Source organism: Malania oleifera, chromosome 1 (assembly GCF_029873635.1).
Source record: "Malania oleifera isolate guangnan ecotype guangnan chromosome 1, ASM2987363v1, whole genome shotgun sequence".
NCBI classification, from domain to species: domain Eukaryota; kingdom Viridiplantae; phylum Streptophyta; class Magnoliopsida; order Santalales; family Ximeniaceae; genus Malania; species Malania oleifera.
Window position 1 is genome coordinate 804,486 of NC_080417.1, and position 16,580 is coordinate 821,065.

The 16,580-nt window shown below is 38.2% G+C and overlaps 1 protein-coding gene across 9 annotated transcripts; it reads left to right on the top strand.

The window, feature by feature from the left end:
- The first annotated feature begins 7,197 nt into the window (after nt 1-7,197).
- Nucleotides 7,198-14,662, top strand: LOC131150319 (monosaccharide-sensing protein 2-like). Of its 9 annotated transcripts, XM_058101009.1 has the most exons (7): nt 7,539-7,623; nt 7,772-7,884; nt 7,984-8,171; nt 11,626-12,192; nt 12,320-13,221; nt 13,528-13,715; nt 13,828-14,662. In XM_058101009.1, the coding sequence occupies exons 3-7, from the start codon at nt 8,093-8,095 to the stop codon at nt 14,291-14,293; spliced, it is 2,202 nt and encodes a 733-aa protein (XP_057956992.1). In that variant the 5' UTR covers nt 7,539-7,623; nt 7,772-7,884; nt 7,984-8,092; the 3' UTR covers nt 14,294-14,662. The 9 variants fall into 9 exon arrangements, with proteins under 9 accessions (XP_057956983.1, XP_057956973.1, XP_057957011.1 ...); XM_058101000.1 differs by lacking the exons at nt 7,539-7,623; nt 7,772-7,884 and adding an exon at nt 7,198-7,338; XM_058100990.1 differs by lacking the exons at nt 7,539-7,623; nt 7,772-7,884 and adding an exon at nt 7,202-7,331 and having other exon boundaries at nt 7,885-8,171.
- Nucleotides 14,663-16,580: the final 1,918 nt, after the last annotated feature.

The following is a 16,580-nucleotide window of genomic DNA, read 5'->3' on the forward strand; positions in this document are numbered from 1 at the left end:
TGGTTATCAAAGAAAATTGCTATCTGCATGTGGAAGGCCGCTTTTGAGTGCTTAAGTGTTGATGAAAATGTGAGAAGGGTGGGGGTTTTGCTGGCTTCGGCGTGTAATTGTTGTGAGATGAGGCACTAGAAGATATGGAGCATGTGTTAAATAAGGGAGACCTTACTACTGAGGTTTGGAGGAAGGTTTCGGTGGAGGTAGATGCCCTTTTCCTTAGACAACAAAGTTGGAAAGAAAGAGTCCAAATGTGGTTTAATAGGGCTTCCAAATTTTCTCAAATGGGTGTTGGGTTATTTCCTTCCATGTGGAGGAAAGCCCAAGTGGGCCTTATAAAAGACCAAAGACCAGCCCTTTTAGTGTGGAAAACCTAAAGGAAGTTGTAAAAAAGAGAGGGGAGAAGAGAGGAGCCGTCACTTCTCAAAAGAAAGAGAGAAAAAGGTGGTTTTTTCTCATACTGCCCAGATTTCATCAAGACTCCGATCCCGTTTCGTATGTGGTCCGATCGAGCTGAAATTTGGAGGAGAGGTTCACGACTCAAGAAGCTACAATCTGAACGATAGAGATTGGATTTGGAGCTTGAGAGTTGGGGTTTTTTCCCATGAACAGTAACCGCGAATTTAGTATATTCTATCCAATTCTCTTTGTATTTGCCAAGATTGTAGATATCTTGATGAGAGATTTTTGAATCCTATAATTACGATTAGAGAAGATTTTGTGTACCCATTATTTGATTGATAGTGGAGATTTTAACTGGACTAAGTCCCGTGATTTTTCTTCCTCACACCGGGGAAGTTTTCCACGTAAAAAACTGCTTGTGTTCTTATGGCTTGGTGTGATTGATTATTTCTCTTATTATTTCTAGAACGTATAAAAGTAGAGATACACTATATTTGCTTGCATATAGGGAGAAGAATTATTCCATTGTGATTGTTTATTGATATCTCTCCCAACAAAGTGGTATCAGAGCCCGGTTTCCAAATTGTCAAGTTGGCAGTTTGAGTTATGGAAGCAAATACTAGTAGAATGATTAATCTCAATGGTTTAAATTATCACATATGTAAAGGAAAAATGGAGGATCTTCTTTATGTGAAATATTATTACCTACCGGTATTTAGTGCTGAAAAACCAGAAAAAAAGTCTGATGTGGAATGGACTTTGTTACATCGACAGGTGTGTGGGTATATCAGGCAATGGGTAGATGATAATGTTTTGAACCATATTAGTGGAGAAACAAATACACGTTCTCTATGGAATAAGCTTGAACAGTTATGTGCTAGAAAGACTGGAAATAATAAGTTGTTTCTGATTAAACAAATGATGGCTTTGAGGTACCAAGATGGGACTCCTTTATCTAATCACCTGAATACATTCCAAGGAATTATTAATCAGTTGGCTGGAATGGGTATTAAGTTTGATGATGAGATACAAGGGTTATGGTTGCTTGGTTCATTACCGGACTCGTGGGAGACGCTTAGAACTTCATTGTCTAACTCTGCTCCAGAAGGTGTAATCACAATGGATATGGCCAAGAGTTGTTTGCTAAATGAAGAGATGAGAAGAAAAACACAAGGGTCCTCTTCACAGTCAGAGATCTTGGTTACAGAAAATAGGGGAAGAAGTAAGAGCAGAGGTTTGAAGAACAGAGATAACAGCAGAAGCAAGTCCAACAAGTTTGCAAATGTTGAGTGTCATCATTGCGGGAAAAAGGGACACATCAAGAAATATTACAGGCAATTGAAGAGAGAAAACAAGAATGAGAAAAGGAAGGGAATGAAGAATGGAGATGACAAAGATGGTGATGATAGAGTTGCTACTACCACTCCTGTAGAATTCCTCATTGTTTATGATGATGAGATGATAAATGTTGCATATCATGAGACCAGTTTGGTGGATGACAATGGTGCCTCCATTCATGCTACATCTCGGAAGGATTTCTTTACATCCTATAGATCTGGTGACTTTGGAACAGTAAAGATGGGAAACGATGGCTTGGTTAAAGTCATTGGAATTGGGGATCTGTATCTGAAGACAAATAATGGCACGAGTTTAGTTCTTAGAGATGTGAAGCATATTCCTGACATTCGTTTGAATTTGATTTCTGCAGGTAAACTTGATGACGAATGGTACTGCAGCACTTTCAGTGATGGCCAGTGGAAGCTCACCAGGGGTGTTATGGTTGTGGCTCAAGGCATGAAGCACTCTGCATTGTACATTCTGCAAGCAAAGATCTCCAACGACATTATTAATGTGATGGAGGATAATGGTATAGCAGAGTTGTGGCACAAGAGACTGGCTCACATGAGTGAGAAAGGATTAGCTCTACTAGGGAAGAAAAGTCTACTATGTGGACTGAAAAGTACACTTCTGAAAAGGTGTACTCATTGTTTGTCAGGGAAGTAGAGCAGAGTTTCCTTCAAGAATTTCCTTCATTCGAGAAAGTCAGAGATATTGGATTTAGTACATTCGGATGTGTGTGGCCCTATGAAGACAAGAACACTTGGTGGCTCCAGATATTTTGTGACCTTCATAGATGATCATTCAAGGAAGTTGTGGGTATATATTTTGAAGTCAAAAGACCAAGTGTTGGCTGAGTTCAAGAGATTTCAAGCCCTAGTTGAGAGACAAACTGGGAAGAAACTGAGGTGCATCCGGACTGACAACGGTGGAGAGTATTCTGGTCAATTTGATGAGTATTGCAGACAGCAAGGTATTCGGCATCAAAAGACTCCTTCGAAAACTCTTTCAATTGAATGACACAGCAGAAAGGACGAATAGAACACTGCTTGAGAGAGTGAGATGTTTGCTTTCACAAGCCCGATTGCCAAAATCCTTTTGGGGGGAGGCATTGAGCACTGTAGTTCATGTGTTGAATCTTACACCCTGTGTTCCTCTACAATTTGATGTTCCAGACCGAGTTTGGACAGGTAAGGATGTTTCCTATAATCATTTACGTGTTTTTGGGTGCAAAGCATTTGTGCATATTCTAAAAGATGAAAGGTCCAAACTTGATGAGAAAACGCGACAGTGTATATTCCTTGGCTACAGTCAAGATGAATTTGGATACAAGCTTTATGATCCAGTTGAGAAGAAAATTGTGAGAAGCAGAGATGTCGTGTTTGTAGAAGATAAGACGATTCAGGATATTGAGAAGGCAGAGAAACCTATGTCTCAGCAGGGTGACAGTTTAACTGATGTGGATCCAGTTCCTTTGAAGAATTTTTCATCTCAAGTTGAGAATGATGTTCAGGATGACCACCAGGGTAGAGGTGATATGGATGTTCCCTTACAGGTTTAGGGAGATGTTAAGACTTATGAGCAATTGATAGTACTAGAGACTCCACCAGAGATTCCATCCAGGAGGTTAGCTAGAGACCGACATCCTTCCACTCGGTATTCAGCAGAACAATATGTGTTATTGACTGACGGGGGATAGACCTAGTGTTTTGTCGAAGCCATGGAAGATGAACACAAGACAGAGTGGGTTGAGGCCATGTAAGATGAGATGCAATCATTGTATGATAACCAAACCTTTGAGTTAGTGAAGCTGCCTAAAGGAAAAAGAGCTTTGGAGAACAAGTGGATTTACAAGAAGAAGCCAAATAAGTTCTCTTCACGACCACGGTACAAAGCTAGATTGGTTGTAAAAGGGTTCGGTCAGAGAAAAGGTATTGATTTTGATGAGATCTTCTCTCCAATTGTAAAGATGTCATCGATCCGTATAGTACTCGGCTTAGCAGCTAGTCTTAATTTGGAAGTTGAGCAGATGGATGTGAAAACTGCCTTCCTTCATGGTGATTTGGAGGAAGAGATTTATATGAAGCAGCCAGAGGGTTTCAGAGTGAAAGGGAAAGAGGATTATGTGTGCAAGCTGAAGAAAAGCCTATATGGTTTGAAACAAACATCAAGACAGTGGTATAAGAAGTTTGAGTCTATTATGGGAGAGCCAGGCTACAAGAAGACAACTTCAGATCACTGTGTATTTGTTCAAAAATTCTCTGATGACGATTTTATTTTCTTAATGCTTTATGTGGATGACATGCTAATTGTTGGCAGGTATGCTTCAAGGATTGACCAGTTGAAGAAGCAATTGAATAAGTCATTTGCTATGAAGGACTTGGGGCCAACAAAGAAAATTCTTGGCGTAAGAATCAGTCGTGACAGGAGTGCCAAGATATTGTATTTGTCACAGGAGGAGTACATTGAAAAAGTGCTTCAGAGGTTCAATATGGACAAAGCTAAAGTGGTTAGCTCTCCTTTTGCTACCCACTTCAAACTAAGTACAAAGGAATGTCCTTCTAAAGATAAGGAAAAGGAAGACATGAAAAGAGTTCCTTACTCCTCAGCAGTAAGAAGTTTGATGTATGCAATGGTTTGCACATGATCAGATAAAGCCTATGCAGTTGGTGTAGTTAGCCGATTCTTGTCAAATCCAGGAAGAGAGCACTGGAATGCAGTGAAGTGGATCATGAGGTATCTTCGAGGCACTTCTAGTTTAAGACTTGGTTTGGGAAATAGACAATCATTGTTAGTTGACTACACAGATGCAGATATGGCTGGGGATGTGGACACTCGTAAGTCTACTTCGGGCTATTTGATAACTTTTGCAAGTGGGGCTATAGCTTGGCAATCGAGACTTCAGAAGTGCATTGCTCTTTCTACGACAGAGGCAGAGTTCATTGCAGCAACGGAAGCGACTAAAGAGTTGTTATGGGTAAAGAAGTTCTTGAGAGAACTTGGTTTCGAGCAGCAGAGATATGTGCTGTTTTGTGATAGCCAGAGTGCTATTCATCTTGCTAAGAATTCCAGTTTCCATGTAAGATCGAAGCACATTGATATACGATACCATTGGATCAGAGATGCGTTCAACGATAAGTTATTGGAACTTGAGAAGGTTCACACTGATGATAATGGTTCTGATATGTTGACAAAGACACTACCAAGGGAGAAGCTTGAAGTTTGTTGTTCAATCGTCGGGATGGCGATTCCCTCCACATAGTCGGAAAAGGGGAGATTTGTTGGGTTACTTCTTTCCATGTGGAGGAAAGCCCAAGTGGGCCTTATTAAAAGACCAAAGACCAGCCCTTTTAGTGTGAAAAACTTAAAGGAAGTTGTAAAAAAGAGAGGGGAGAAGAGAGGAGCCGTCACTTCTCAAAAGAAAGAGAGAAAAACATGGTTTTTTCTTATGTTGCCCAGATTTTATCAAGACTCCGATCCCGTTTCGTTTGTGGTCCGATCGAGTTGAAATTTGGAGGAGAGATTCATGACTCAAGGAGCTACAATCTGAACGGTGGAGATCGGATTTGGAGCTTGAGAGTTGAGCTTTTTGCCCGTGAACAGTAACCTCGAATTTGGTATATTCTCTCAAATTCTCTTTGTATTTGCCAAGATTGTAGATATCTTGATGAGAGATTTTTGAATCCTCTAATTACGATTAGGGAAGAGTTTGTGTACCCATTATTTGATTGATAGTGGAGATTTTAACTGGACTAGGTCCCGTGGTTTTTCTTACTCACATCGGGGAAGTTTTCCACGTAAAAAACTGCTTGTGTTCTTGTGGTTTGGTGTGATTGATTATTTCTCTTATTATTTCCAGCATGTATAAAAGTAGAGATACACTATATTTGCTTGCATATTGGGAGAAGAATTATTCCGCTGTGATTGTTTATTGATATCTCTCCCAACAATGGGATCTTTGATGGGTTTGATTCATTGTTTAGTAGTTTGGAGGCTGTGGAGAAGGAGATGTGCGGCTCGAATAGAGGGGAAATTGGAGAGTACTACATATGTGTGGCTGTACATTAAGTATTGGGTGGGGGTTTTGAGTAAGAATATTACAGGAATGACTCAGTTAAAGGATACTGATTTTCGGATATTGCAGAATTTGGAAGTGCGAATTGTGAATAAAAGAGTTAAAACTATGCAATGTGTGAGATGACTAAAACCGGGCCAAGGTAGGTTGAAACTGAATTTGGATGGGAGCAGCTTGGGGAGCCTAGGGTCGGCGGGTGGTGGTGGCATCCTTAAAGATCATATAGGTTCTTTTGTTTTTGGTTTTTCAAATATTTTGGTTCTTATTCAAATAATGAAACTGAATTGAGAGCTGTGTTGAAGGGAATGAAGATTTGCAAACATTTGGGCCATACTAGTATTGATATTGAATGTGATTCGATTATTATTGTAAATTGGATAAGATTCAGTAGGTGATCCTTGTGGTATTTGTGGGATTTTTGGGAGCAGCTAATCGGTTTATTGGAGGGAGTAGACTTTTCGATAAAACATTGGTATAGAGAAGGGAACAAAGTGGTAGATGCCTTGACTCGTCAAGGTGCTATGAGGATGAATAATTTGTTTACAAATAATAGTCAACTCCCTAGAGTTATCAATGAGTTGTATAAACTAGAGAAGATGGGTACGACTTATATGAGGTATATTTAGTTGATTTCCTCTTGGTTTTGATTTATGCTTTATGTTCTTTACCTTTTGTTTGTTTTGTTGCTTAAGATTTGTTTTGTAGGTCATTGTTTTGTTTTGTTTTGCTTGGATTTGTAATCCTATTTTGCCTAGTTGTTGGTGTTGTTTTTTGGGAGACCTTTATTACTTTGTCTTTTGTTCCTCCCATTAATTGTCTTGTAACCATAGTATTTCTCTGTCAAAAGTGAGGGTTTATTAATAAATAAATGAAGGTGCCGCCCTTCTTTGAAAAAAAAAAAAAGTACAGTTAAAAAATATTTATACAAACTAAACGTAATCTTAATCCTCATTCAATTAAAAACATATAAAAAAGTTATTTAAATAATTAAAAAATCAGTTTTTTATTGTCAACAATTTCTATAGACGAAGTAGTTTTTTTAAAATTTTTTAAAAAGGAAGCTTATGCGTGCATTTATTATTATTATTATTATTATTATATTGAATAAAAAATGCAATTTTTATTTATTTATTTATTTGAAAATTTATTGTGAGTTGGCAAATCGATGCTTAAGACACGCCACCATGAGTCGGGACTGCCAAAAAGACAGATTTCTTATTAATTAATTAATGATTTATTAATGGTCATCTTCGATCTTATTTTTTTATAAAAAAATTATTTTATTTTGTTTTTCCTAAAATTTTGGACGCACGCACAGCACAGGAACAGGGACAGGATCCTCCTCTGCCTCTTCCTCTTTCTTCTCCCCCACCTCCCTCTCTCCCTCCAAATAAGGAGCTCTTCTTTTTCTTCTTAACGCCCCTCTCTCTCTCTCTCTCAAACAAAGAAAAGAGGTGCGTATAACCCCATGGTGTGGTTCAGGTGGTAGTGCGGGTTACGGGAGTGCCTTTCACAAAATCAGGTGTTCGGTTCGTTTCCGCCCCTATACTCCTAAATTTATCTTCCCTTTGTAATTGTGGGGTCAATTTCAAAGGACGCATGATTAGTTACGTGGGTCGTAAAACAGACAGTGGATATCCGGTAGGTAATTCAAAAAAAAAAAAAAAAAGAAAAGAAAAAGAAAAGAGGTGCGTATACCATTATATCCATCTTCTTCCTTCCCTTCGATGATGGTGATTTCTTTTTTTAAACTTTGCTAATTATGTGTTCCTCATACATGCTTACATACCCACACACGTAGCTGCTGCGACTAGGTGCAATTAGTTTTTATATATATATATATATATATATGAGTAAATGAATGATAGTTGCGCGTTCCGTTCTCCCTGTTCTATCTGTTTTGTTTTGTTTTTTTTTTGGTTTTTATGATGCTGATGATGAATCAAACCCTGTTGGTGGCAGCGCATGATGTTGATTTAGCTTCCCCTGTGATTGAGATCTCCCCCTTGGCCCTTGATGAGTTTCAATATTAATATTTATTGATTGATATTCTTCACATTGGGATCCATATGCAGGTCCTACCACTGAATATTTGATATATATATATATATGAAATGCAATGGAAGAGAAACACAGCTAATTGATCATATATATATTGATCCCTCTGAAGTCAGATCTTGCTAGGTGGGGCTAATTGGCCGGAATCATCATACATATCCGCATTCGACATTAATTCGACCTGCTGCAATACCATTAATTGGATCATTTGCGGAAATTACAAAGATGAGGGGAGCTGTGCTAGTTGCTGTTGCCGCTGCGATTGGGAACATGTTGCAAGGATGGGACAATGCCACCATTGCTGGTACTTCTTAATTTATTTCATCATCACCAATCACCCTCATTTAATCCATCTCTTATTTCCAGAATGACAAATCCCTCCCGACCCAAAAGATAATATCTTTAGTCAGTTTTAACAGGGATAACTATTTTGGCATCGATGGATTGCTTCATCATCACGTATGAATAAAAATTAAATCTCCTCAATTGTTTATCTAGTGTACACCCTCCATCGGGTATCGAATCTGCCCACTTACACACGAAACTAATCAATTAAACGAACACGGATCGTGGGTTGTAACCTTTTTAAAATAATAATTATGTTCTTCTGATCACGTTGACATTTTTTTTTTCTGATCTAATCATAACAATTATAATATGCAACGTGCAATGCATATATATATATATATATGTGTGTGTGTGTGTATAAGAAATGAATCTTGATGAAGAAAACTGATTTCATTCAATTGAATTAAAAATAACAATACAAAAGAATGTATATATATACATTCAGCTTAACGAATGAAGCTAAATCTGGTGAAGAAATAAAGAAAACTAATTAACTAACTAAAAAAAAACAGTTTGCTGTTGCTGCTATACGGATGAAGAATCAGTTTGGTTATTTTTGCTGTTAAACTGTTGCTGCACCAGATATAATTCTGTTGCTGCTGCTGTTGTTAAGCTGAGGCTCTGCTGTTGCTGTTAAGCTGAGGCTGATTTTTCATACTCTCCCTCAAGATAGATTGATGAAGAACAAATGTTAATCAGTCCCATCTTGGATAACAATTCTGAAAACTGTTTGTAACCCAATGCCTTGGTTAATAAATATGCCAATTGACAATGAGTTCTCACATGATTCAGTTTAATTACTTTAGCCAAGACCTTGTCCCTTACAATGTGACAATCAACCTCTATATGTTTGGTCCTTTCATGAAAAACTGGATTGGATCCCATATGCAAGGCTGATTGACTATCACAAAACAATATTGCTTCTCTATCATGTCTAATCTGCAAATCCTTTAGCAAATAAAGAATCCACACAATTTCACAAGGCATTATCTGATCTGATGGATTTGATCTTAGTGTCAAATTGAGTAAGAATCATGTTATAGAAAGATTCAATGAGTGATCTGACTTCAGATTTATTTTTGAGTAACAAAACCCAAGTTGCTCTAGAAGCATCATCAACAATAGTAAGAAAATATCTGTGACCATTAGAAGTTGAAACAGAAAAAGGACCCCAAACATTCATATGATCAAGATCAAAAGGATAAGCACATTTATTGTTATTGAAAGGAAAATGAATTCTCTTTTGTTTTGCCAAAGGACACACAGTACAAGTTTTATTACAACAGTTCTTAAGAAAAGGTAAAACACTGCTCAAAGAATGATTTTTTACGTCAGAAGGATGTCCAAGTCTTGAATGCCAAAGTGAAAATACATTCGAAGAAAGAGAAGAAGAACAAGCAGCAGAGAAAGCCTTAAGATTCTGCTTAGAAAAAAATGCAGTGGCTTGGGAAAGACTCGAAGCTTGTAATAAGTACAAACCATCATGCATTTTGCCCATTCCAATCGTGTTCCAACATGTAAGGTCTTGTAGAAAACAGAATTGTGACAGAAAAACAAAACATATGGGTTGAGATTTGGTTAATGCACTAACTGATAAAAGATTAAAATCAAAAGAAGGTACACAAAGAACATTGTGAAGAATTATGTGGGAAGAAAGTTGAATGTTGCCAATATGTGTAACAATAGCTGCTTCTCCAGTAGGCATCTTCACCGTAGTATGTGAGACCTCAGTATAAGAAGTTAATAACTGAATGGAACACACTATATGATCACTTGCACCAATATCAATAACCCATGTATGAAGATCATATGCTTTTCTGTTAACAGCTTTAGCAGAAAAAACAGAATGCTTGCAATTACCTGCAACAACATTTGATGGACCAGTCACAGCGTTAGCAGCATGGAGTTCTGGATTTTTAGACAATTGTGAAGTAGAACAAGAACCAATTAGTGTCAAAAGTTGTTGATATTGATCATGAGTGAAAGCTGGAGCTTGAGAAACAGATTGTGATAAAGCAGAATCAGTAAATCCAACAGAATTATTCCTTTGAATGAAGTCAATATTAGATGAAACTTGATGAGCAGTGGCATATTTATTGTTCTTGAACTTGAAACCTGGTGGAAAACCATGCAACTTATAGCACTTGTCGATGGTATGACCTAACTTTCCACAGTGAGTGCATAAGAGCCTTTCTTTGCCTTTAAAATTGGTTCCGGAATTCTTGGTTGCCAGAGAAGTGGATTCAACTCTAACAACATTATGCACAGACCTTTGCATTTCTTCTTGAATAAACAAAGAATGCACCTTATTGACAGAAGGCAAAGGATCCATTAATAAAATTTGAGTTCTTACTTGAGAGAAAATATCATTCACTCCCATGAGAAATTTCATAGTGGACTCCTTAGCTTGAAGATTCTGTAAGTTTTGATTAATCCCACACACACACTGACCACAAGTACATTGAGGAAATGGATTCAAATTCTGCAATTGATCCCACAAAATCTTGAGCTGAGTGAAATATTCAGTGAGTGACAGCTCTCCCTGATGAATCTTAGCAATTTGCTTCTGAATATTGAAGATCTTGGTCCCATTTCCTTGACTGAAAGTGTATCGAAGATCAGTCCAGATTTCTAAAGTAGTATCTCTATAGATAATACTACCTTGAAGCTTTGGTGGAACAGAATTAATGATCCATGTGCCTACAATATTATCAGCACGCATCCATGCTTGACTAGCATTTGGAGAATTCACCAATGGTGAAGAAATGGTTAAATATCCATCAATAAATCCTAACTTGTTTTTGGCAATTAGAGATTTCCTTACTGATCTTGCCCAGGCAGGATAGTTTTCTCCCCCAATCAATGGTTGAGAAGTAGGAATTGCTCCAGGATTTTCGCTAGGATGCAAGAACAGAGGATCACCAATATTATAAGAATCTTGCAAAGAAGATGAGGCCTCTGTGTTGGAAGTATTAGCTGCTGTTTCCACCATTGAAGAAGCTTGTAGAACACAGTAATTGAAGAAAAAGAACTCGAAGAAGAGAGTAATGGAGAACAAGATGCTCTGATATTATATAAGAAATGAATCTTGATGAAGAAAACTGATTTCATTCAATTGAATTAAAAATAACAATACAAAAGAATGTATATATATATATTCAGCTTAACGAATGAAGCTGAATCTGGTGAAGAAATAAAGAAAACTAATTAACTAACTAAAAAAAAACAGTTTGCTGTTGCTGCCATACGGATGAAGAATCAGTTTGGTTATTTTTGCTGTTAAACTGTTGCTGCACCAGATATAATTCTGTTGCTGCTGCTGTTGTTAAGCTGAGGCTCTGCTGTTGCTGTTAAGCTGAGGCTGATTTTTCATAGTGTGTGTGTGTGTGTGTGTGTATGAATGTATGCAGGGGCTGTTCTGTACATCAAGAAGGAATTCAATCTGCAGAGCGATCCAACCATAGAGGGGCTAATCGTAGCGATGTCCCTAATCGGCGCTACCGTGATCACAACATTCTCGGGATCCTTATCGGACGGGCTGGGGCGACGTCCCATGCTGATCATCTCTTCAGTGTTGTACTTCTTCAGTGGACTGGTCATGCTTTGGGCGCCCAATGTGTACGTCCTGCTGCTGGCCAGGCTGTTGGATGGATTTGGGATTGGGCTGTCCGTCACTCTCGTCCCTGTCTACATATCGGAGACTGCCCCTCCCGAGATTAGAGGTCAGCTCAACACCCTCCCCCAGTTCACTGGCTCCGGCGGAATGTTCCTCTCCTACTGCATGGTGTTTGGGATGTCCCTAATGGTTTCTCCCAGCTGGAGGTTGATGCTTGGGGTTCTCTCCATTCCTTCTCTCCTCTATTTTGCGCTCACCGTCTTCTTCTTGCCCGAATCCCCCCGCTGGCTCGTCAGCAAAGGCCGGATGCTAGAGGCCAAAAAAGTTTTACAGAGACTTTGCGGCAGGGAAGATGTCACAGGTAATTTGTTTTAGTTTTCCAAATACACATTTCTCCTGTTGCCTGTTGGAATGCATATATTACACATATCGACATGTAAACTTAATTGATTCCTTTTTCCATTGTCTTAATTTTGATAAATATGCAGGAGAGATGGCTTTGCTAGTTGAAGGTCTAGGAGTTGGGCGTGATACAGCTGTAGAAGAGTACATCATAGCGCCAGCCAATGAGCTCAGTGACAACCAGGAACTAGGCATGGAAAAGGACCAGATCAAGCTATATGGACCGCAAGAGCGCCTCTCTTGGATTGCCAGACCTGTTGCTGGGCAGGGTAGTACCCTTGGTCCGATGTCCCGCTATGGAAGCCTTGCGAATCAGACCAGCATGCCTCTCATGGATCCTCTTGTCACTCTCTTTGGGAGTCTCCACGAGAAGCTACCCGAGGGGGGGAGCAGCATGCGAAGCATGCTGTTTCCAAACTTTGGCAGCATGTTCAGTGTGGCTGACCAACATGTTAAAAATGAGCAATGGGATGAGGAGAGCCCCCGGAAAGATGGTGAAGACTATTCATCTGATGCCAATGGGGCTGATTCCGATGACAATTTGCGCAGCCCATTGCTCTCGCGACAGACTACAAGCTTGGAAAAAGACTTGGGTAATGGTGGTGAATCTGTTACTAGTATGGGCATTGGTGGGGGTTGGCAGCTGGCTTGGAAGCGGTCTGAGAAAACATCTGAAGATGGAAAGAAGGAAGGAGTCTTTAAAAGGATCTATCTTCACCAGGAATGTGGCCCAGGATCTAAGCGTGGATCGCTCGTTTCGCTTCCTAGTGGTGATGTCCCTGAGGGAGGGGAATTTATTCAGGCTGCTGCTCTGGTGAGCCAGTCTGCAATTTGTTCCAAGGATCTTATGAGGCATGAGCGCCCTACGGGGCAGCCGATGATTCACCCCTCTGAGAACATCACCAAAGGGCCAAGTTGGGTTGATCTTTTTGAGCCCGGAGTTAAGCGTGCATTGATCGTTGGGGTTGGAATTCAAATACTTCAGCAGGTGAAAACGCATGCAGTTCCCTTCTTGCAGTTATTCTCATCTTTGCTTACAAGGCTAGCTAGGCCTAATTTCTATTTATCTTCACTTTACTTCTGAGTTTGTTTTGAACTTAAGGAAATGCTAGATATGCATTAATGCCTCTTGGAATATTGAATTTTACAACATTGGGAGGGGATTACAAAGTAACTATGCATCGAAGTGGATAATTTAGTTGTTAATTAGGCTGATATCTGTATTTTGCTATCGAGATTTTGCACAATGGTGCGGTTTTTAACAGGTCAATATTCCATCCATCTGTGCATGCAGTTTTCTGGCATCAATGGAGTACTGTACTACACTCCTCAGATTCTTGAGCAAGCAGGTGTGGGAGTGCTGCTATCAAACTTGGGCCTTGGGTCAACCTCTGCATCTTTCCTCATAAGTGCTATCACCACATTGTTAATGCTTCCTTCCATAGGTTTTGCAATGAGGTTGATGGATGTAGCTGGCAGAAGGTGAATCAGCTAGAACTGTTGGGATTGAGATTTTTCTTCTTTACTAGCTAGCTAGTGAGTGTGCCTAGCTTATTGATTCTTAACTATATGTATGACTTATTTCTTGTTGCAGGTTTCTACTGCTGACCACACTGCCAATCCTAATTCTGTCACTCATCATATTAGTGCTAAGTAGCATCATTGACATGAGCTCCGTGGTCCACGCAGTAATTTCCACGACGAGCGTGGTGTTGTACTTCTGCTGTTTTGTGATGGGCTTTGGACCCATCCCTAACATCTTATGCGCAGAGATATTCCCCACCCGCGTCCGAGGCCTCTGCATTGCCATATGCGCTCTCACCTTCTGGACTGGGGACATAATTGTCACTTACACGCTGCCTGTCATGCTCAACTCCATTGGCCTGGCTGGTGTGTTTGGGATCTATGCTGTTGTGTGCACTATCTCGTGGGTTTTCGTTTTCTTGAAGGTACCGGAGACGAAGGGCATGCCACTCGAAGTCATTACCGAGTTCTTTGCTCTGGGTGCAAAGCAAGCAGATGATGATGGTGCTGCTGCTGCTGCTGCTGCCCAAGAGTGACTGGCTGGCCTAATATGGGCCTCTTTGGTTGGCTGCTACATTTTGATTGCCCCGAGGAATGTAATATTCACAAGGATAGGCTCCCAAAGATGGATTAAGTGATTGGAATATGGTGGAAGGGTGCATGGTAGGTACCATCCATCATCATCTGGTAAAATTCTTCAATCCAAAGAATTAGACTATACATGGAGAGGATTAGTTTACTCCATTGGGTCATTTAAGTCCTTTTTTGATTATTATTTTCATTAATTTGCTTATTGCTCTCTTTTAATTTATTCTTTTGATGTGCTAGCTGCTCAAAAGCTAGCGTACATGGAGCTGTTTTGTATTTAGATCAGTTTTGGTAATTAATTATGCACCTTTTTTCAATAGGAACTTCAGATGAATGGATTTGTTTTGCCTATGAATGGTGCATCTCCTTTTGTTTGTGGAGTTACATCTTGTTAGTAGCTAATCATGAGTAACTTTTTGTCTCGAACTTTTAAGTTCATACAAATTCAAATTGAAAGTTCAAACTAATAACTTGTAATCGTAATAATAAAGATATAAATATAGTTTTTACACTTAATAATAAGATACAATCAATAAGAAGCTCTTCGAGTGAGCATTTATATCAGATACCCTCAAAATTGCAAAACACCTTCTCCATTGTTTTCATGACCATTTATATATCTATGTAACTCACCCTCATCCTTAAAGTTTTTCTGCAATCCATACTCATCCTTTTGGCCCATAAATTTTTTTAAAACCCCCTAAGTGTTCACATAGTGCTTAACCACTTCCAAAACAATTTCCTTCATTTCTTCATGAAGAACTCATGAACAAGAATAAACTTCACTCCCATGGTGTAGTAGCTAGCATATATTGCATCCATCAAAATAGTGATAAACCTATTGCCTTCAAAAGATCATACAAACGAGCCTTCTCATGACTCGATACCCTTCCACGATGGCTTCCAAGGCGAACACAAAGCTCTAAGTTCCACAAATCACAACACAGTTCAAAAAAGCAATCAAAGATAGTGCAATATTGTTCTCACCTTCTGATTCTCACCATTTACATCATGTTCAATCATTTCCATCAGTAACCTTAGGTGTGGAAGAACTGGACAACTAATTTAAACGGCAATACTTTTTACACTAGGATGACATATACTTTCACAGTTTAAATATTTACTTCTATTACTTAAAAATTTTAAAAATAAATAACTGAATGACATGTACTTTCACACTAGGATGCCTCTTCAAATAAATCCCTTCAAAGAGCAAAAACGAAGAGTAGCAAACAATATTGGCAACGAAGATAAATGATAGTAACCCTATTAAGAAGTCGGGCAAGCAAACCTCTTTTAGGAAAGCTCTAATATTATGAAGGAATTTACAATGTTGAAGTCTACTTTGATCGCAATATTTTTTCTAACAACGTTAGAATTTAATTTAGTATTCTTTTAAATTCATACAAATTCATTATTCATTCGTAAGCTCCTTCATTTTAATTTATTTTTGCTTTTGTTTCAAGAGGAAGAGACTTGTAATGCGTCTAATTTACCAATTATCCTTAACTCCTCCAATCCAATGTGCCTGCAAACAAATATTAGGACTTCATCATGCAAATAATGTAAGATGAAAACTTATTAATTTATTCTATCCAAAAGATGGCGGTGTTTGGGAAAATTATATCAAAATTATTTCTATAATTTAAAACATTGCTCTCTAGATATGTTAAAATTATTTCGAAATTTTAACTAAAGAACTTAATTTTTTGGGTAACTTTTTAAGTAATTAAATGAGAATTTATTATGACTACAATTAACTTTTTCTGAAAAATAATTTACTTACTTTAAAATTTTAGATATATGATGCATTTATAGTGTAATTTACATTGATATTACATATCAAAAATTTTTTGCAAAAGAATACCCTTACCCTATGTTTTGTATAGGTCTTGAATTTAGAGTTGTATTGGGTTTGGATAAGACGTAATATAAAATTGTATTGAAATTTGTCAACATCTACCTAAATTTAAATCCAATATCCGAAATTCATACTCCCAAACATTGTGTTAATTTTATCTTAAAATGACATATTTTTTTCCTAAGCAAAATTAATGATCATTAGCTTCATCTAATCCACATTCAACTTAAGAGAAAACAAAAGAAAAATTGAAACTCATACTTTTAAATTAAATCTAATTTACATCCAAGTTAGGAGAAAATATAAGTAATTTAATTTCAAATAAATATAAAAGGTAATTAAGTTTTTAAATAAGATAAAAGTAATATAATTCC

Excerpts from the sequence above, each read along its gene's own strand:
- LOC131150319 (XM_058101000.1), top strand. The coding sequence starts at position 8,093 with ATGAGGGGAGCTGTGCTAGTTGCTGTTGCCGCTGCGATTGGGAACATG. Across the intron at positions 8,172-11,625 it reads GGACAATGCCACCATTGCTG|GGGCTGTTCTGTACATCAAG; the intron begins GTACTTCTTAAT and ends GAATGTATGCAG. Across the intron at positions 13,222-13,527 it reads GAATTCAAATACTTCAGCAG|TTTTCTGGCATCAATGGAGT; the intron begins GTGAAAACGCAT and ends CTGTGCATGCAG.